General features: G+C 42.3%; 1 protein-coding gene across 7 annotated transcripts; it reads left to right on the top strand.

The window, feature by feature from the left end:
* The first annotated feature begins 417 nt into the window (after window positions 1-417).
* On the top strand, window positions 418-22,612 carry scube2 (signal peptide, CUB domain, EGF-like 2). 7 transcript variants are annotated; one of them, XM_049718021.2, is made up of 23 exons: window positions 418-687; window positions 1,021-1,140; window positions 2,202-2,327; window positions 3,173-3,307; window positions 4,895-5,020; window positions 5,128-5,244; window positions 6,865-6,954; window positions 9,968-10,084; window positions 10,214-10,336; window positions 10,705-10,821; window positions 11,020-11,142; window positions 11,418-11,534; window positions 12,663-12,752; window positions 12,870-12,992; window positions 13,745-13,912; window positions 14,262-14,465; window positions 17,436-17,606; window positions 18,479-18,646; window positions 18,776-18,937; window positions 19,014-19,211; window positions 19,394-19,546; window positions 19,743-19,822; window positions 21,422-22,612. In XM_049718021.2, exons 1-23 carry the CDS (start codon window positions 600-602, stop codon window positions 21,566-21,568), a joined length of 3,063 nt encoding a protein of 1,020 aa, XP_049573978.1. In that variant the 5' UTR covers window positions 418-599; the 3' UTR covers window positions 21,569-22,612. The 7 variants fall into 7 exon arrangements, with proteins under 7 accessions (XP_049573978.1, XP_049573982.1, XP_049573977.1 ...); XM_049718020.2 differs by having other exon boundaries at window positions 419-687; window positions 1,024-1,140; window positions 14,259-14,465; XM_049718019.1 differs by having other exon boundaries at window positions 419-687; window positions 14,259-14,465.
* The last annotated feature ends 118 nt before the right edge of the window (window positions 22,613-22,730 follow it).

The raw sequence follows: 22,730 nt of genomic DNA, 5'->3' as shown, positions 1-22,730 counted from the left end.
TTGCCATATTTATGTTTGCAGCTACATTAGCAAACAACCTGTTAGCCAGTGGAAAGCCATTGTGTTAGCTACACTAACACTTGATGTTTGCTTTTCTAGTTTCGTAGTTTATTATTGCTGATTTTACAAAGCAGTGAGCATATTAAACGTTTGCGGAGCTTTTCAGAGACAAATCTATCAAGTGACACAACACACACGTCCAACAATGGATTGATTATTTTTATAACTAAAAGCGTTTTTGCTGAACGGGCACTTATAGCTTTTATTTTGTGTAAACTATTTCCGGTGATGTACAAGTTAATACTTCACCTTGACTCTGTACCGCTTCAAAAGCCTTTCCCTCTCTCTCCTCACTCCCATGTACGCGCACACGCGCACGCCCTCATTCTCGCTCCCTCGGGCATACATACACGCACACGCACGCGCGCGCGCATACAGAGGCAGACCCACACATTCACTATTACTCACTCCTTTCTCTTTTCAAAAGGCCCTTGTGAGGCAGATTGACAGGCTAGAATGAAAATGAGGCGGACGCTCGGTCACGACTCCAGTGCGTACGCGTCCTTTTGAGCAGACCTCTAAACTTGGATCGTATCACCATGGGAGCTATTTGGGCTACAAGGGACTTTTGTTTGTTTTTGCTCTTGTTAAATAGTCGCCAAAGTGCTGCGCTTCCAGAGATTCGAGGTGGGACTATGGCGTGCGTGTGTGTCCCTGCGTGCGCGTGTGCATATGTATATGTATGTGTGTGCGTGTCTGTGCTCGCGCGCACACGCGTATGTGAACGCGTGTTTATGTGTGTGCGTGTGTTTGAGACGGCTTCTTTACGCACGCTTTCAAAAGTGCGCTCTTCTTTCCTCTTTGCCCGTGTTTACTTTATGATTGCGAAGCTAATGTGAATATATCGTTTTCTCTAATGCATGTATTTTTACCTGATTACTTTGGCAATACTCCCCCCCCCCCCCCCCCCCGTGCTTGTTGAAATCCATATTGACTGTGCTGTATGTATGATATTCCAAGCAGACCCATGTGCAGAGGGCAGTGATGGCTGTCACATAGATGCTATTTGTCAGACGACTCAGAGCTCATACAAGTGCACATGCAAAGCAGGCTTTAAAGGAGACGGCCAACACTGTGAAGGTAATGTGTGCACGTAGCATCATATCACCATTGGGGGGGCGTCAGGGACGTCATCCAGGTTGACCTCTTACACGTACTACTCAAACACTCAAAAAATATAGTAGTAGTATGTAGCCTATATAAGCGTTTCTGAAGTCTATTCAAGTGGAAAATATCCAGTGGTGTGGTGGGAGCATTTCAGCAGTGTGTATGAGAGTCGTTCACTAGTGTATATGAGTGAATTTGAGTGAAATTCTTTAGAGGGATGAGAGCGTTTCAGGGGTGCGTATGAGAGTGTTTTCCTACTGTAAATTGTTTCAGTAGTGTTTAAAAGTGCGCATGAGAATTTCAGTAGTGAAAGTGTTTAGTGTTTGAGGGAATTTCGCTAGCGTTTGAGCCTTTCACCGGTGTGTATGAGAGTGTTTCAGTAGTGTGTGTGGAAAGTTTGTTGTGGGGTGACAGCGTTTCAGGAGTCTGCATGACAGCGTTTCAATGGTGGAATTAGTCTTTCAGAATGTGCATGAGAGCATTTCAGTAGTGTGTGAGATGTTTCAGTGGTATGCGTGAGTGCATTACAGTAATGTGTGAGAGAGCAATTCAGTAGTGTCTATGAGCAATAGAATGTCAGTAGTGAGCGGAAGATCATTTCAGTTATGTGTGAGAACACTTTGGTTGTGTCATGGGACCATTTATGTAAGAGCGTTTCAATGTAGTACATCTGAGTGAAAAACTGTCAGCAAATTATGTGTGTGTATTTTTGTTGTGTGTGTGTGTTGGCAAAAAGATCTCAGTGGTTCATTTCATTTAGTTGTGTGCGTGAGCCCATTTCAGTAGCTTGTATGAGATCATTTTAATTGTTTGTGTGAGAGCCATTTAGGATTGTGTGTGAGAGCGCTTCAGTAGTTTGTGGGGAAGTGGTACAGTAGTGTGGATGTGGGTGTTTCAATTAGGGGTGAGCTTTTCAGTTGTGTACACGAGTTGTGGAATTGTAGTTTGTCCCTGACGGCCCTTCATAGCAAAGCATCATTAGCTTGTACTCCTGTTGCTCAACCTCAATGATTTATGTGCTGCTTACTCTCCAGACATTGATGAATGCGACTTGGAGTACAATGGCGGCTGTGTACACGAATGCAACAATATACCTGGAAATTATCGCTGCACTTGCTACGACGGCTTCAATTTGGCCCACGATGGTCACAACTGTTTAGGTAAGATCAGCTGGGGGCGATTTTGATGGCACACATCACATTTGTGTTGGCTCTGTGCGAGCTTTCTCACACTGAGGCTGGAGTTCTTTTCTTGCTTTCAAACTCACACTCAGAGAGAAAATGTAACCTAATACAAATAGTTTTGGTTTTGTTCATGCGCTGTCTCAAAAGTCAGATAAATATTTATGTCTGAAATGAAATAAGCTAGAGAGGGTGAAAAACCGTATGTTTGGGGTATTCAACAAAACAATGATGTTCTGGATTTGCATTTGTTGATTGAGTTGAACAAAATGAATCTAAACCAGGGGGTGTCCAGACTTTTTCTACCAATGGGCTGCACGTTAAACAATGCCAGGATTGACATTTTTCCGTCTTAATTTAATTAATAATTTATTCATGTACATAAAACATTTCAAAAATTCAAAATACATATTCGAAAAAAAATCAGGAAAAATCTACTAGAACAACTGAACATTATTTGGGGTTATCCAGAGGCACTTTAGGCTCACTGACATTTAAGATGAGTTGTAATGGGGTTCTGATTGATTCTGATCCCAGTCATACTTCCTGTTGTAAGGGGGTGTGCACACTTTTGCAATTACATTACATTCGTTGTTTATTTTTTTATTCCCTCCTGAAAAGGTCCCTGTAAAATGTCTTGTAAATTTGACACACAGCAGAGTGTGTACACTTACTTTTTATTTCTACTGTCTATTGGTGGCGCCAAATTTTCATTTGAGTTTTTATGTACCGTGGGCAGCTAAAAAAACGGTTGACGAGCCACAAATGTCCGCCCGGTTCGTGGTTTGCAGACATCCATGAATGGCTCTGACTTTGAATTTCAGATGTGGACGAATGTAAGTTCAACAACGGCGGCTGCCAGCACACTTGTGTCAACACCATGGGCAGCTACGAGTGCCGCTGCAAGGATGGCTTCTTCCTCAGTGACAACCAGCACACGTGCATCCACCGCTCTGTTGGTGAGTGTGCAACACGAGGCAAATTGAACACTTATTCTACATCCTTCATATTTTTAAAATTGATATATTCAATAACTGATAATAAATGGAATAACGATCAAATGCCTTTCGGTACACACATGCACTTCCGTCAGCATTCAAACTTGGAAGTGAGATTTCAGTGTGCTTGTGTCTCCTTCTGAGTAACAAATTCACATACACATTGGAAGCTTCGGAGGTTCAATGTGGCCTGACAGCTTCAAGCTGGCTTCCATCTCCTTCGCTTTTCATCCACAGCGGCAACACGCTGTGGGAAAAAGGATGTCTGCATCACCGAGAACAAAACAAGTTAATATGTGCAACACTCACCTCTGTGTGCTCTGTGTTACACATCACTCTGGAGCGCCTTTGTGCTCTCCACTCCATCGGGTCCCGACAGGCCTTTTAAATCCCGAGGACCTGGCCGCTCAGCTGTGACCCATCTTTACAAATGCTCCATACCTCATTTTCCAGCTGAAAGCATCAAGGGAGCCCGGTAGCGCACGCAAGGACCGTTTGATTGTGTCCTCTGGAATGGCTTATTCACCCTTTACAGTGGCAGTGAATGCAACTCAACACACTTTACACTAAGCACCAGTTTGGCAAAGATTAAACAATTCATCACGAGTAATTTTACTGTCCAACCATACATTGACAAAAGCCTTCAGTCCTTAAACTAAATACTCACACTAATTTGCCTCTACAATATAAGCTGTGAATAGACCACACTGACCACCACATTTAGACAGACAGTATTCACAGTCATATGTTCTTTATCCTCTGCATAGAGTCACTTATATAAGTGCTGTACTGATGAGCTGAAAGAAGAGTTAAGACGTCTCAATGGAGCGTTACTATGAATTTCACTTGATTGCAAGAGACCGGCTGCACCCTTAAAACTGAGTAGCCAATCATATTGTTGAGTAGCCAATCATATTGCACACCCTTAAAATGTTGAGTTAAAAACAACCTTATCTAGGGTGAATATTGGACTGACCCAGGAAGTTGGGTCAAATTAACCCGTCTTGGCTCAGTCCAATTTTTAACCTAAATAAGGTTGTTCTCAGCGTTTTAAGGGTGTGCAATATGATTGGCTACTATTAAGAGGCATGACTTCGACTTCAAGTGGGATCCATATTTGCCCTTATATTCGTCTGCTGGTTGTACACTGCCCTCAGGTGGCCAAAGTGTGCAAGTGTTGAATTTCTTTTAATGAATATGTTTATATAAATTAGACATAAGTATAATTTTGTAGTGCTACTTTATCTCTTTATTACACATAACAAGAATTATTTGTTGAACTTTTGACAGGAACTGATTAATGTCATGTCCATTCATTTTAATGGGAAAAGATGATTTGCATCACAATACGATCTACACATGTAGTTTAAGGCATCACCACTGTATTTTCTTAGTTTAAAATAACATGCCAGCTAACGCTTTTGGATATTTCCAAAACGTGAGAACAATCAGACCCGTGCTAATTTCTAATATGAGTGCCTTGTGTGTGGAGCTGCTCGCTCACTGTAGGATCTCGAGAGTCTCATTGTGTTCCTCTGTGCATCCCAGAGGGCCTCAACTGTATGAATAAGGAGCACGGCTGCGCCCACATCTGCAAAGAGACACCCAAGGGGGGCGTGGCCTGTGAGTGTCGCCCGGGGTTCGAGCTGGCGCGCAACCAGCAAGGTTGCATCTGTACGTGTGAAGCTTTCGCTACACCACAAACACACACACGTAAAAACATTACACGGCTTCAAATCGTTGACTGTGTGGCTCATAGTTGCTTTTGTTGAACCCCGTAGTGACGTGTAACCATGGCAACGGGGGATGCCAGCACACCTGTGAGGACACAGATAATGGCCCCATATGCAAATGTCACGTCAGGTACACCATGCAGCCTGACAGGAGGTCTTGTGTTGGTAAGTCTTTTAGCCTTATGTTCATGTTTGGGTATGTCATGCACACACACACACATGCACACACACACCCACGTTCTCACCCACATACCTGTAGGAGTGGTTAGAGCTGACTTCAATCATGACTAATCAAAGCAGCTCTTTTGTACTGTAGACTATACCAGTACATGGGCCTTAAGTGTGATGTCAAGGATAGCTAATCAATGCTCAGAAGGCTTTCCAAGTGTCTACAGTTTGATCCTTAGTGTTCCAATGTTTAATATGATCCCCACAACTCAGAATAAGGAATTAGAATTATGTTATCAAGTACACGACATACCTATAACTTTGACCACTTTCCTCTTATAAAGTCTTCTATCCAATACAAAAGCTGTTGAAAAATCTGCCTTGACAAACGTAACAATGCTGATCAGTTGTTTTAAACTTAAAATCAGCATATTAAAAGAAAAGTCATAACAACCTTCTGCGGTTAAAGTTTCTAATATTTCAGTGAACTAAACTTGACCAAGAGCCGACAAACCATCAAAGCTGTAATTTCGACACGACTCCCTAAAGATTAATACTTCATTAAAGTCGGCGTTTAAGCTATAAAAAGCGGGCAGACCTCCTTGAAAGTCAGTCAAGTGTGAATTCATGCTATGCAGACTATGTAGATGCAAATGAGTAGATTTTCTTTGGATAGTACATACAGTACTTTCCAAAGATACCAAATATGTCAACATTCATTTGGGGTAAATGTGTATGAAGTTGTACAAAAGGCATCCAGAACATTTCCATTTGGTGGAATGGTACAGCTATAAAAACAGATATTGCGAGTGGGGCTAAGGATCTTTTCCAACCTCAGACCTACACAGGGGAGAAGTAACAGGGCAAAACTGCTTGTTAAAATAGTTTTTAGTATGTTTTGTCATATTTCCTGTCAAAATAGAACGAAAACTCTACCACAAGTCGACGAAGGCACATGCTGGGGGCCAGCTTAGTTTCAAACTTTGTTTCTTTAGTCAGGCAGAGCTTATTTTGATGAATGAATGAAAACATGGTAGCGGGGAAAAGCTCTCTGAGTGGACCATGAAGGATAAGGATCAGGCTGCAGATATCAGGTGATATCTTTGCCATATCTTGGCTGTTATGCGTGTACTCTGTATGTGTGTGTGTGCGTGTGTGTGTGCGTGCGTGTGTGCGTGTGTGAGGTCCAAGCATACATCTTTGCAGACTTGTTTCCAAATTGGGTCTCCCGCTGTGCTGAGATAGCGGCACACACAGAGCCAAAAAGTGCAAGTGTAAACATGCTGGGTGATGAACACGGACATCAGTGTTGTTATAGTGTGTGTGTGTGTGTTTGTGTGTGTGTATGTAAAGCATAATAATAATAATAGTAGCATAATCCTAAATATGATGGGTTGAATCGGAACACAGCTACCTGCCACAGTTATGAGGATGTAACCACATTTTTTTCACAAAAGCCTGGCAACAGGGCTGTGTAGACTTTTCCAATCCATAGTCCATGTTTGCAGTGTGAGTGGAATGGCAATTAGTGCTCATCGTGACTTGCTTTTTTTTTATGCCCAAGCAGTATGTGTGACGAGTGACTGTGTGCCCTAAGCTTTGAGCTTTGTGTCGCAGAGCGAGACGAGGCCACCACAGAGTCGTCGGACCACAACGCCACGTCCTTCGCCGAGGTGGACAAACGGGTCAAGCGGAGGCTTCTGATGGGTAATATAGCAGTCTGAACGTCAGTCCATTGGCTTGTGCGATGGCATGCGGAGCTGCCAGGAAGTGCTGGGCGTTGAAGAGGCGAAATGTCTAGTAAACCAGAGCATTCCTCAGCCATTTGAGCAAACTGTGAAATGACTGCACACTCACCGTCTCGCCCACTGCTTCTCCCCTGAAAAATATGCACTTGTGACAGTGTGGTACATTTCACATTTTCCTTCCATTTGGGAAGGCTCGAGTGTGAAAGCCTTGTCTCGACACTTTGGATTTGACAGATTTTCAGGTCACTCCTTACATGTTAGTCATAAAACTTTGCTAAATGTGTGGCTGCCATATGAGCTCTTTCAAGTTCATAAGCAACTGTAAATCAACCCACGGCAGCACTTCATTAAATGCCCCCTATCCGGAGTCTATTGTCAAATAATCATTTAATTAGTAGCTGTTGCTCACTCTAAGTCGGGGGCTTTGCCACTCACATTGTAGTTAGTTTTCCTTTAGAGGGCTGTTGTGACTGAAACCATATAAATGAATAATCGCCTCATTGAATTATTATAGATATATACACAACAAATTGATGCATAACTGGTTTAGAAATATAAAAATATGCAATATCACAAAATAAACAAAAGTGAAGACAATTTGTAATTTTGGTACAGCTTTTAGAAAGAAATATGAAGTGGACACGCATGATTTCCTTCAGTGGGCCATGGGAAATGTGGATGGCCGGGTCTGGCCCCTGAGTCTTAAGTTTGACACCTGTGTTCGTATAGTTGAAATAAGTGAAATCTGTCATACTGCACAGTAGAACTTCAGTTTTCGCGATGAATCCATTCCAGTCTGAGTAAATCAGAATGGTACGTAATCCAAAACAATATTTTCATGAGAAAAAAATGTGAAACAGGAGGAATCGATTCCAGACAGTCTGCAACTGTCAACAAAGATAATGAATCTTCCAAATAAAAGCACGCCAGTTTAATTACAGTCTCACTACACCTAATTTGGCATATTTAATAGTCACCCTCAAACTATTTTATGCTTGTTTATTGATTGTCACTTGAATAAGCCACAATCTGGTTCAAGAAATTGTGGTGAAACTGTTTCATAAAACAGCATGTGTTTATCTTGAAACTATGTAGTATTTTTCTTGAAGCCCGGAGCGTTATTGACTTAAAAATAAATAATGTTGCATTATGTAACATGCTTTTCCATCTGTTGAATTGCATTTTTACGTACTTTACCAAATGCTTCGTATGAATGCGCATCAATTCTGGGAGATGAATGGACGAGTGGCACTTTATTTTTATTTTTTTGTAAAACCGAGCAGTTGTATGAATACCGGGACAAGATTTTAATGGGGAAAAAAAATCACACAAAAATTAGGGGATATAACAACCAACATGTGCGTTTGAATTAAATCCTTGAGTCATTAACATGACATTCAAAATAATAATTCACGTGATTTTCAAAGTGTGTTACTCCTACTGGTACGGGTTCCTTCTAATACTATGCGAAGAGTGAATTTATACATTTTTAAACCGTGTACCATGTTGTATACAATTATTAATCCAGTACAATACATTTGGTAAATGCTGTTCAATCGCTCAGTCACATTGACTTATTTGGAGATTACCCGGCGGGATACATTTTTGGTTGTCTTTGTAAAGGCAGATTTTTTTTCACCATTCTGTAGCTCATTGAATCTTATCAGATTGCACTGGTATGCCTAATGTTATGTCCACTGACTCTACAATGTGTTCTTTGCGAGGACAACTTCGAGTGGTTCCAAAGATCATTGACAATGCTTAACATGAACATTTTAGTCAACCACAACCTCAGTGCTATCCTGGAAAGCCATTTGAGCATGTATTCTATATTCTTAATATCCAGCTTCAGTTTTATGTACTGGTATACACTTTATCCTCACTAGTAATACAACTAAGTGCACTAGTAAAATGTCTAGGTAATTACTAGTTGTTGTTTTTTTCAATGTTGGTGAATACCAAATTTGGCCTACTAGTACAATATTAAGATTCATGGACCAAATTTGAGCATGTTTGCAATTTTCTACTAGTGCTGTGAATTATAATGCAGTATGAGTACCGTAATTTCTGGACCATAAACCGCACCCGAACATAAGCTGCAAATTCAGGGAAAATCTTGTCCATATATAAGACGCACTGGACTATAAGGCGCAGATGTTTTAATGCTTAATTTCCATATATAAGAGAATATCCACAAACTATACAATATCATCAAAACCATGAAAAATCCATAGATAAGGCACACTGGACTATAAACCGCAGGGTTCAACGCTTGTGCAAAAAGTAACGGCTTTTAGTCCGGAAAAAATGGTAAATATAAAGTGATGTAAGGTCCATGTACCAGTACACGCCGTGTCTTCATTAGTAGGACAACTTTAAGATACAAGTAGAACATCTACGTGTTACCAGAGAGAGAAAAACAGGCACTCATTGACTTTTGTGCAATACGATTAAGTACGTACTAAGTAATAGGATTTAGAATGTCACTCGTCAATTATTTTGAAGTGTGCACTGTTTTCCCCTTACTAGTAACACTGTGTTCCTACTAGTTTGTTAAATTGTCTTATAAGTGAGGAAAAAGAGCAAACTTTTACTTAAACTGGATTTCAAGGATATGGAATAAATGCTCTAAAAGCTTTCCATGTGATTTTGCCTCTCCATTATGAGCAGCAGTAGAAAAAAAAAAGTCAAAATGAAAGAAAGTTAGAAGATATGGTCATCAACAAAGAAACCAGTCTACTAAATGTAGAGAAGTAATAGGAATGGAAGTGTTAACATTAATCAAAATCTTTGTTATAGAATCCAGGGTACAACAAAACACATGCACAAAAACTCACGTATTGATAAATACAAATAGGAAAACTTTCCACTGTCGTTTGGATACTCACATTTTGTCCATCATCGAACCTGTTGTGTCTATTACGGGATTTCCTCTTTTCCATACATTTGCATATTATGTGTCGTCCTTGCAGAGACCTGCGCAGTCAACAACGGCGGCTGCGACTGCACTTGTAAAGACACATCAACGGGCGTTCGCTGCAGTTGCCCCGTTGGCTTCACACTGCAGCCAGATGCCAAAACGTGTAAAGGTCTGTCCGCAGCCACGCAGCTGCCACTCTTGTCATCTTGCTGAGATGGTGTGATCTTAGGACAAGCCATATGAGCTTCAAGATTGTGGAATAAATGCTCAAATGCTTTGCATACACTTTTGTCGGCAGATATCGACGAGTGTGAGCTTCAAAATGGCGGCTGTGATCACTTCTGCAGGAACACTATCGGCAGCTTTGAGTGCAACTGCAGGAAAGGCTTCAAGCTGCTGACTGATGAACGCTCGTGTCAAGGTACCACCTGCGCCTTGCTGCACCTTGCTGCTTTGTGTGGGAAAAAATACATATCAGCAGTATACAATGCTATTCAGACTGATGAGGTCATTTTGAAGTAAGACAACACTTATCACTTTTATTCTCTATTACGTTCTGTGTTAGGATGCGATCGAAATCACCTTTTACATCCCAGCAAGTTTATGATGTGTCATGTAATGCCAGACTGCACAGCCTCTCAGTAAAATCTGACTTTCTTCTCCCTTGTAATTATCGCCAAAGCCATTTGAGCATTCACTCGAATGCACCTGTTTGTCTGCGCGGATGGGAAATCCCTCCTCATGAACAGTTCCCTGCTTTTATGTCATGTGATTGGTTTATGATTACAGATATAGACGAGTGTTTCTTTGAGCGGACGTGTGATCACACGTGCGTCAACTCCCTCGGTAGCTTCCAGTGTCTGTGCAACAAAGGCTACACCATGTACGGACTGGCCCACTGCGGAGGTGAGATTAGGCTGGGTGAAGGAGGAGGCACGTCAACGTGCAGGGGAACAGGCACCATTCGCAAAATGTTTGCGATATTTTACGCTAAAATGCACAATGACCCTCAAAAGGAATCTTAAATTGTAAATCTTTAAACGTTTGGATGCAAATATTCTGTGCAACTCTCAATTTGAGCTTACTTCCACTCTTTCCTCTTAGATATAAATGAATGCAGCGTGAACAATGGCGGTTGTGAGCAGGGTTGCGAGAACACCCAGGGTGGGTTTGAATGCTCCTGCAACCCTGGCTACAAGCTCCACTGGAACAAAAAGGACTGTATTGGTGAGTCAATGCCTCCTCTGCATGATAAGCTGCTATTTCTAACCAAATCAAAGTATGTATGACATTTTTGGAAGACCGAGGGAGTGTGGGACAAAAACAGGAGATACTTTGAATTCTGCTCTCTTTTCTCTTGTATTCTACCTCGCTCAGTTTCTCATGTGCGGTTGTAAAATAATCAGAGCCATGCTGCTGACGCTGTCCAGAAATTGGGTTCCTCTTCCTCTTTGCCCCCTTGTCCTCTTTTACCTCGGAGTTTTATTGTGGTTTCTATCTAGAGGCAGAGGGTTTACCACCTGTGAAAGCTGCCTCCAAGCCCACTTTGAACTGTAGCAAGCAGGAGGGAGGTGACCGCTGCTTCCTGACGTGCCAGTCACAAGTTCATATCAGCAGTGGTGAGTTGGATCAGGCCCACCGCTTAATAAAGAGGTCACATTTTCTTCACTGCTATTCGTATAATTCCAGAATTGGAAAAAAAATTCAAGCACCAAAATTTCATACATTTATTGTCTTGTTATGGTAAAAAAAAATAGATTGGAAATCATCATTTAATTTGAATCATCCAACTCAACCGTCAATGGTACACTTTTTCTGAGATCATTTCCACTTATGGCTGTTTGGCACAACTTACATGCATGATCTTTTGAAATTTCATATCGTATATGTGTGTGTTGTGCAAAAAATGTCCTGCAATTCTGTAATGACTGCTAAGCTGTGACCAATTTGAAACAAAAACGTGTATGTGTGCTTCTAAAGGCACTCAAATGCCAATTTTGGACTTCAGTGCCACCCTTGATGGCTTAACCTTTGTAGCCCACGCAACACTTCCTGCATCTGTTTCATATTGTATGCCGTTCAAAAGGATTTCTCATTCTTCCATTCACCACCACACTACAGCCTTTAATAATGCCACGAATGTAAGATCACACACACACGCACGCATGCACACATACACACACAAAATCCACAACCCTGCTTTTGACTGATTCATTTAAGTTAACTCGGAGGCTAAGCTGCACTCTAAAAAAAACATTTAACCGCACAATGTGGACAAAAGAATTGGGACACCTGGCATGGACAGGAAGTGAAAAGCTCCACCTGCAACATCGACAGTTTCCACTCTTCTGGAAAGAGTTTCTATAAGATGCACTGCGGTGCTACTCGTGTGGACCATTAGCTAGATATCAAAGATAGCAAATGAATGCACGCACTCACAAGATAACCGAATCTGTACACGTCGGCGCTTTTCTGCTTGAAAATCATAATAAACACCACTCGTCTGGTACATTTAATGAAACCTCATTTTAATGACATGCTGCCGCAGTCAAGAATGCGAACAAGACCTCAATGGTGTCGTGTTGTTATAAAACATGATTTAAACATTAACCCGCCGTGGGATCCGCTGTGCAAATAGACGTCAACATCCTTCCGCAGACAGACGCATCGTGTTCCTACATGCTGCTCACTTGCCTTTGTGGCCCTAACTTTTGTATGTGCCGCGGCCTCTTGTGTGTGTTTTTCAGGGACGGAGGATTCCTACACTGTGACCTGTGGAATGCCCCTGCCCTGCTTGGCTGACGCACAAAAGAACAACAGTGGCTTGCAATGCTTCGGCAAGTACAAAACACAGGCGGTGGGCGATTCAAAGATTGTCAGGCTTTGGGTGTTTTCACTGGATGTTTACTTTGATCAAAATGACAAGAGTTTCTTTTTTGCCCCCCTCGCTGTAGCTCCGGAGATGTTCGGTGTGCCTCGCATTAAGACCACAGCGACATTCAAGTCGGGCACAACCAAGTGTAACTTAAAAAGAAGCCAGGAGCGACTCAGGGAGAGCTTGAACTCAGCACGCTCAGGTACACACGGTGCAACAATACAACACAAGTGCACTCAACTTGGGCAAGGAAGGACTTTTGGTAACCTAATTGGCCCTTCAAAAGCGAGGCTGGAGAAATACAGGATTCCTCCAAAATTATTAGCGGACAAAAAAAAGAGTGATAATCACGAGTAAAAAAATTGGATGCAGTCATTGTGCACCTTGTATAACACTATTTTGTGTCCTACAAATAATCAAACAATCAGCCTAAATCTCCTATGAACCATTAACCAAAATACAAAATATATGTATATACGAATGACTCCCCGTGAAATAAAATATTACGGCTAAAACGACAACAACTCAGAGCTTTGTTGCTTCAAAAGACATTTGGTTCTACCAAGAAGTCAGAACATTTGTGAGCTTCCCTCTATAAAGAAGATCAAGCAAGCACACGGGCTGCTTCAAAACAAAGCCGAAAAGCAGATGTATATGTGAAGGAAATTTGTGGGCCAAGTGATGTGGTTTGATTTGTCCTGACGGTCTCTGCGTAGCCACTAACAAGCGAGGGTGGAATTAGCGCAAGACCTCTTTACAAGCCACTCTGAGCCCAGGCCGTTAAAAACACGTGGTATGAATATTTGAGTTCTTGCAGAGGGCTTCTGTGTGCCACTAAACCTATCCGAGCGTTGTGACATAATGGCGACGAGGACGTCCCATTCCGCCTCAATTTGTATCCCGTTTATTGATTGTCTGCCAATTGATGGGGCCGTGCTCTCCCACTGTCTACAGACAGCAGGTTTCTCTTCACCGAGAATGTTCAGTTCAGCTATGTGAGCTTGCGCTGCACCTCGTCGGCGCACCGAGGGCGCAGCCGCCACGGCAGGAAAGCGGGCGAAGAGGACGGCTCGTCCATCACCGCCGAGTTTGAACTGGATGTGAACCTAGAGGAGGTAACAGGTTGGTCTCTGCCTGCCTGCCTGCCTGCCTGCCTGCTTGCCTGCCTGCCTGCCTGCCTGCCTGACTTTGCTTCCTTGTCTCCTCCTTCGACTGCTGTCTGTTAAAGTATCTCCTGTTTTGTGTGTATTGCAATGGTGGTGGGCTCGAGTTTGGGGCTCAAGCATCTCATGTTTGGAGTTTAATGACACAACCTATTCCTGTCCAAGAGTGTGTTTGTATCCTGAGGGTGTTTGTCTCCATGCATGTCCATATTTGCATGCAAAAAGGGATCAGTTGCCACCAATCACAAAAGTGACACCTTTCCTCCTCTCCCGGAGACAGTTGTGGTATCTCGTTCTTCTCTCAGCAGAGGGCTGCGACCTGAACTGCGTGAGACGACGTTCTGAGAAAAGGCTTAGGAAGACCATCCGTACCCTGAGGAAGTCCATCAACCGGGAACAGTTCCACCTGCACTTTGCCGGCTCGGACTACGAGCTGGCCAAGAATATGGCGCAGCCGTCGGAAGCAGCAGGACACTGCGTAGCCGGACAGGTGCTGATGGGCAGGAGGTGTGGTGAGTTAACGTTCTACTTTATTTTCTACTTAATTACTTTCGACTGTGTTTATTATCAACTCATCAGCGTGATTGAAAGGGGAACAGATGCCCAACCTGTTTATGAGCCAAAAAATGCAACTTTACTTCAGATGGTCTGCTGACTGCAGATAGAGTGCTTCGTTTTTGTCTGTGAATGTATAACTGCAGGGAAAGGTGAGGAAGAATTGAAAAAAATAATGTCGTTGGCCTGGGCATGGATGCTTTAGAGTGCCTCATTGTTGACCATGAGTGTGCGCAGAGAACACGACAATATTAGACGCCTTCCCGACAATTCTACCTATATACTTTGTGTTATCGGGAAAGGTGTCAATTTATTTCAATGACTTTCTAATTTGTGGTCCTGATAATTGATGTTTACTTAATCTCTGTGAGCTAGGCAGCTCTCAAGTTTTCAGGTCAACATTAAGCAGTCTATTGGCCATGGCAGGGGTGGACTTGTAATTTAGGAGAAAAGAGGTGGTGGCGGAGGTGGAGTGGGGGTGAGTGAAAGGCATTCTTAACCTCCAGCTCTTTAAAGGAGCTATATTTCCCCCTCCTACCCCCCCCCCCCCCCCCCCCCCCCCCCCCTTCCACTTTGGCTTAGCTCCGCAGTTTGGTGCCTTTCATTGAAAAGCTCACTCGGAACGATGAGGCGCTCCAACACGAGGCGGCCTCCAGTGAATTTGTTGAGGGGCACTTTCACTTTCGTTGTGCTCGTCTTCATTTGCATTCATCCTTTGAGCTGGTTTTGTTGTGATCACCGTGGCGTCGTTTGAAGGTTTAGGGTTAACTATTACATACGGTATAGAAAAATGACAAAATGAGCTCCCCCCCCCTTGTTTGTTTTAAGTTGTTTAGGAAGTCCTGTTGATTCAAGCTGGCAGTTTGAGTGTTGCTGGTCGCCCCCCGCTCTCCTCCTGCATCCAAAGTGCCCCCCAGCTGGGGCCACTTTGCATGACCCCCAGCCACTAAACTGCTAAAGAGAATTGACTTCAGCCACACCATGGGAATCAATTAGCATCAGCTGTTTGGGCCTCGGCCTGATGGGCGCGAGCAGCGATTGGGCCGAGCAGAATGGGGGGATTCAGAAAGCTGACCCCTTTTATTGGGTTCAGCTCCTTACCACTGTGATACCCGAGTGTTTTCCTATGTCATCAAGTGGGCAAAGACTGAGGGCTTGAATAGAGGTGAAAGGTCTTTTAAACCTCTTTGGGGCCATCAATTGGAGGACTCTATGGAAGCGCTCTTTGCATTTGAAAGGCTTCAAGGTTTTTTCTTTCTTTCACTCTCACTCTGTCTCTTCTCTCACTGCTTTCCTCTGTCAAATAAAAGCTGTTCGGACAATACGATGATGGCTCCTCATGCTCTTTCACAGTAAACAATGGGCCTTCCAAAAATTGAACCGCTCTTGAGAGAATTATATATACACGTATATTTCTTTTTTCTTTCAAAGGGGAAAATTGAACAATTTGCTGAACCACACGTAATTAATTAATGCCTTTGTGACCATGGAGCGTCTCAATTCGGGTTCTTAAGAATAACACACAGTGGTTCCTAAATTAATTACAGGCATCAGTCTGAATGGGAGGAACCCAAGCAAAGGGTCCCTTTAATTAAGCGTTTTAAGAGATAAGAAGAGGGAAAGGCGCTCTTTGATTTGCTTCTGTGTTTGGGGCGCTTATGGCGACATTAAAAGTCATTTGGCGACACACAGCAGCCGAGCTCCATCAAGGCGTGGGAGGCAGCTGTGGCGAGGCCCGCAGCCCTTTTGTCTCTCTGCTTTTTACATGAATGCATTTGGCATCAGGTTTGCGTCGGCTCTTGAAGGCCCGACGACGCTATTTTGTACATTTTTATGTGCCCTTGACAGTTGTTTACAGGATGGGCTGAAGTGTCTTGCATCATACGTTAGCTAATATGAAGGAGAGCATGCATACGTTCACTTCACATGTCTGTATGGGTAGGCTCATGCGGAAGGAAGGTGGCACTTAGTCATTGTTTTCCCTGATAAATTACAGATGTTAGGGGCAACTTATATCCCAAATGCACCCAAAAATAAATTGATTAGAAGCAGTGACTATTTAAATCTTCTTACTAGTCAAGACGTGGAACCTAAACTGGATGTCAAGGATATATTATAATGCTGAAGCTGCTTTCCACAATGTCACTTGTCAGGATGAGATAATTGAAGTGTGCTATTTTCCCCCAATGTTTTGAGACTGCGCCGGTTTCCTTGGAACATCAAGTTCCCAAAGTTATCCCAGAAGCAAAACGTACTTGTTGCTGGAAAACAGAGGCTGGGACTGCTTTCAAATAAACCCGCATTTATCATCCCGTATGTTCCTTTCGTCATTGCTGTGTTAAAATGGGAAAATCTGTTGGGAATTAGCGTGCGATTTAAAGATAACGGGCTTCGTCACCTACGCGTCAGGTTCCGTTTAAGGCGACTGCTGTGTTGATGAAGTCTGGCTTGCTTTAATTTTATGTTCTTGTTACACAGTTGAAGTGTTGCGTTTATGGGGTAAATCCGCAGTGCTGTCAGGCCCGTTTGATTTGTGAGGCCGCAGGGCAAACTGGTTTATTTGTTGTCTGGCTTGCCCTCTCATGGCTTTTGTGGCGGGGGTGCTCTAATGACACGCCACATACTGATCTGGCTTTTAAATGGGTGTTAATTACAAGTACAGACAACATTTAGCATTGACTCTTTTAATTCTTTGTTTTTGTTTTGCGATGACACCAGCTCAGGTACATAAGCACCAAGATGCCACATTACAAGGCTATTTTTATTCAGGGGATGTGTTTTTTTTTTTTTTTTTTTTTTACCCCCACAAGACAAAACATTCACTTTGTCAAATAAACATAAGCATGACAAGTTAGATTTTTTTTTTTTTGAGCAAGGTTCCTCACGGACGTGTTAAATACCAATGTCACTTCCCACCTGTCCAATAGTGAGCTGCAGTGTTGGCACGTACTTTGATGGCGAGCAAGGGAGGTGTGTGACGTGTCCAGCTGGTACATATCAGGATGAGGAGGGCCAAATGTCCTGCGAGGTGTGTCCCACACCGGAAGGAACGGACGTCGCCAAAGTGGCCGGAGCTCGAAACATCTCAGAGTGCGGAGGTAAAAAAATGGGGACTATGTAAAAGAATGTGAATAACAAAAACTGACTCCAAAGTCCAAGTCCTTACAGGCTGAGTTAATGCTATTAAAAAATATTTTAAAATTAAAAGTGAACAGGTGAAGGTTATTGTTGAACTGCGAACATGATTATACATTTTAATACAATACTCGTTCTCTCAGTCATAAACATAACAAAAAAAGACGCCACTGGAAGTGCTCTGCACATTAGTAAAATTAAAGTCATGAAAATCACATTCTTTTTTTCATTTTCCTTGAAAGTACTTATGATGTACTTTCGAACAGAACCCAAAATAAGAATTCTGGCCTAGAAGTGCATTCAAGATTTCTACAACTTGATAATGTGAACGAATGGAAGTTTACAGTAAAACGATAAAACCGTGCAATACAAAAGGCAGCTTGTAACAAACTTTTTCATGATGAGAAACCACACAGAATGCGACGGTGCCTCGATAAGGATGCGCTGTCAAAAATTCTCTGCTTTGTGTGAGACCAAAGAAGTCGAGTTTTGCGGTGAACTTATTATCTTCTTTGGGAATAAACGCTGAAGGCGAGCCACCATGTTTTGGTCTCCCTGCTTGTCGTTATCGCACTCAGCGTGTGGCGTGATGCCATAGCTTAAATCCACATCTCCCCTGACAGACTAAATAACAAGATTTATCTGTATACTCCCAGAGGCGCCTACTTTGTATTAGTCAGCTACTACGTGTGATGTGATTGGAGATAAAGAAAGGAAACAAAACATGATTATCCCGCCAACGTCTGCGCTCTTGTTTTCATAGAAGCAATTGCAACACATCAATCCAAAACAGGAATGAGTTCATGCTAAACTTATGAAGTGCGTATGTGTTCAGGTCAGTGCCCCCCAGGTCAGTTCTCCCAAGATGGCTTCACTCCTTGTCTGGTGTGTCCTCTGGGATCGTACCAGCCAGAAGTGGGACGTACCACCTGCTTCCCTTGTGGAGGTAACCTGGTCACCAAGCGCAGTGGTGCCGTCACCTTTCAAGAGTGTGAGACCAAAGGTGTGTTGCTTCTTATTCTATGCTAGTATGGGCTTTTTCTCACTTGCATGACAATTTATTTCATTTGATTTGCCTCTGAAGACAATGATACAACTCAATTAACTAACATGCGTGTTCTTTTCTTTGTAGTTCAGTGCTCTCCCGGCCATTACTACAACACAACAACACACCGCTGCATCCGCTGCCCGACCGGCACCTTTCAGGTGGAGTTTGGTCAGAACTACTGCACTGCCTGCCCTGGAAACACCTCCACTGATTTTGATGGCTCCACTAGCATCATGCAGTGCAAAAGTATGCGTGTACACCATCAAGCATTGGGACGGTTGGAACAATTCCAAGGAGTTGACCAAACTTTGTCATTTCGCAGACAGACAGTGTGGAGGTGAGCTGGGAGACTTCACTGGCTACATCGAGTCGCCCAACTATCCCGGCAACTACCCCGCTAACGTGGAGTGCACGTGGACCATCAATCCGCCACCCAAACGCAGGATTCTTATTGTGGTGCCGGAAATCTTCCTGCCAATTGAGGATGAGTGTGGAGACTACTTAGTCATGAGAAAAAGCGGTGAGTCATTTTGTGTCAGTCTATTCCCATAATGTCTTAAACTTTGTTTAATCTAGTACAATAAGAAGGAAAATTTGACACTAAAGAGTGTTTTTCTCATCTAGACCAAATTTGAATGATAGTGTACAGTGCGTTTATATTGTGCATGTGTGCTTGATGTGCCATATGGTTGAATTTTACAGCTCTGTTAAACTCTGTGACCACCTACGAAACGTGCCAGACATACGAGCGTCCCATTGCGTTCACCTCTCGCTCCAAGAGACTCTGGATTCAGTTCCGATCCAATGAAGGGAACAGCGGGAAAGGCTTCCAGGTCCCCTATGTTACATATGATGGTGAGAGAGAGAGAGAGTGAGAGAGAGAGAGAGAGAGAGAGAGAGAGAGAGAGAGAGAGAGAGAGAGAGAGAGAGAGAGAGAGAGAGAGAGAGAGAGAGAATAATGCATTTCTTGTCCCAGTCTATATGTATGTAAATTATTCTTGTTATACTTTGATGGTCTTTATGACTTTTCTCAATGGACTTTTCATTTTAGAGGACTATCAAGAATTGATAGAGGACATCGTAAGGGACGGGAGGTTATATGCGTCTGAGAACCATCAAGAGATACTCAAGGTATACATACAAAGATTTTTCCCCCCACAGTTGAGTTGTATTGAATTTTTATGTACAGTACATTCACATTTTTAGTTTTTTGAGAACTTAAATTTCATTTTCTTTAGGGACAATATTTATTTTTACTTGTACATACAGTAAGTTTTAATGGAATCATTGTTATTACAAAATCTGTGTTTCATTTTCGCATATTTAATCTGTATTAATGTTCAAACCGCAGTATTATGTGGCTAACGAAATGTTAAAAACATTTTTTAGGAATTAAAAAACTCCACGGCGGCTCGGTGGCGCACTGGGTAGCACGTCCGCCTCACAGTTAGGAGGGTGCGGGTTCGATTCCACCTCCGGCCCTCCCTGTGTGGAGTTTGCATGTTCTCCCCGGGCCCGCGTGGGTTTTCTCCGGGCACTCCGGTTTCCTCCCACATTCCAAAAACATGCTTGGTAGGCCGATTGAAGACTCCAAATTGTCCCTAGGTGTGAGTGTGAGTGCGATTGGTTGTCTGTCTCTGTGTGCCCTGCGATTGGCTGGCAACTAGTTCAGGGTGTCCCCCGCCTACTGCCCGATGACGGCTGGGATAGGCTCCAGCACGCCTGCGACCCCCGTAGGGACTAAGCGGTTCAGAAAATGGATGGATGGAAAAACTCCACTTTGTGTGAGGCAGTGTTAAGTTTGCGAACCGACAGACATTTCTATACTTCTTTTGTTTGTTTGTTTGTCTAAGTGGGCACTGCCCTCTCTTGGAAACAGATAGAACTACAAGAAGCATCTGCTCGTGCCAATGGTTTGGGCAAAGTGAAAAGAAAATTAGTCAGAATTTAAATAATAATAATGATGATAATAATAACAATATAATAAAGAAATCACGTTTCAGTTTAGCTTTTGCAATTTTTTAGTGCTTATTCTCTTGAGGATGAAGACATCCATGCAAACTGTAGCTGCCCTCCCGTACAAGCCACAAGAACAAATATGTTTTGGTTTGGAGCAGCACCACACCGCCAGCTTCTCCAGAGGCCCACCACAAATTCAAGATGAAGTAGCCTCTTGTTCTCTCATGAAGCTGAAATATTACAATACACACACTGACCACAACGTGAAGTATCTAATAGCAGCCAACACACAAAATACTGCTTCCACAAAAAAATAAAAAAAAATTGCAAGGTTATGATCAGAAAGGATTCATTCGACAATATGTTCATTTAGTGACATGAGCAGGTCAAAATATTACGAATGCTGTTGATAGCGGACATTCCATCATAGCATAACAATTCCCAGGATTCTTTGCAAATACTAAGCCTCCTAGTGGTTATGATGAAATTCATAATTGAGTAATTGAGCTCATTGGACACAAATGGTTTCTGGTGATTTCTAACCTGCACCTCGTTTTCTTAGGTTCTTTCTTCCATTATCTTACTTTATGTTATCTCAACATTTGCTGATTGATTGACTTCTTATAACTTTAACTTATTTATAAGAATTATCCAAAATGTATGTGGTTTTTGTGTGAAATACATCTAATGCTACATATTCTTTGTGTCACGAGAGCACACACAGCATTAACTTAGATTTTTCTTATATTTTTCCCTGTGATCTTATGTTAGGACAAGAAGCTCATGAAGGCCTTGTTCGATGTTTTGGCACACCCGCAAAACTTCTTCAACTACACGGCACAAGAATCCCGAGAAATGTTCCCCAAATCCTTCATTCGCTTCCTGCGCTCCAAAGTCCTGAGGTTCCTCCGTCCGTAAGGGAGTGCTGATGAATAGTTAAAGAAGCCCCCAGTATTTGTCCGGTTCCAATGTTTTCTCTAGTTATATGCTTACTATTGAAGTGGATCACGTAACCGATGCAAGCAATCCTGAAAAGAAATGAAACAAGGGTGCAGACTTTTGAACTGGACTTTTTAGCGGGGGCACATTCTGTCCTTGATAGAGCATCAGAATAATTTCTGCCACTTTGCGTTGGTATAAAACAGAGCAACTACATTAACTGTATAACCTACTTTTAGATGTATACGTCTCATTATGATGTTTGATGAGCCTTCTGTATTTTCATCTTATCTATATTCATCTAATTGAATATTGCTCAATCCGCTCATTATAACACTAGGAAACTTTTGCTGATGCCGTTCTGATGAGAAGTGAGTAGCAAAGTAAACATACTGAAACTCAGTGACATTGTAAATAGAGTGTGTATGTAGTTTTAACATAGGCTACTTTTAAAAGTGACAGAAATACACAATGACAGAAACAATGATAGCACAAATGTTGTTCTTGGGAACTTTAGCACTACAAAGGAAGTAGTGGAACCACAAAAAGCAATTATCCCTAAGAATGTTTTGTACATGATGTAAAAAGTTTTAGGTGAAGTATACCGTAGCGACAAAATGTTTCACAAATAGTACCGCAACTCATATTTCAGACGTTTCCACATTATGGAAAATCACTTTAAAAATATCCTGAATTCCAAAAAGAGAGAGAGAATAAATGAAATTAGGGCATCTCAATTACTCCACTGTTTTGTTTTGTAAACCAACTACCAAAGACAGCTGTAAACTCTTTTGACAATTAAGAGCATATGACATGTTTATGGGTAACAGTAAAATGAGCTAAGTCATTGAAAAGTCTTGTAAAACAGAAGCTACTCACCTCTCATAAACGATGTGTGTGTGTGTTTGTGTGTGTGTGTGTGTGTGTGTGTGCGTGTGTGTGTGTGTGTGTGTGTGTGTGTGTACGCATGTATTTTTATGGTTTTGTACATCTACTACGCTGTAAATAAAGATAGAAACCTTATAGTATTTTCCTTCATTTATTATTAGTATAATTTGTTCAAAACTGATTTTCATCTGCTCAAATCTGTGCATTCTTTTTTTGGTGAGGGTCTCTTAAATGTAGGCAAGACTAATACATA

Source organism: Syngnathus scovelli, chromosome 4 (assembly GCF_024217435.2).
Source record: "Syngnathus scovelli strain Florida chromosome 4, RoL_Ssco_1.2, whole genome shotgun sequence".
In the NCBI taxonomy this organism is placed as follows: domain Eukaryota; kingdom Metazoa; phylum Chordata; class Actinopteri; order Syngnathiformes; family Syngnathidae; genus Syngnathus; species Syngnathus scovelli.
This window is presented reverse-complemented; position numbering and strand designations above follow the sequence as displayed.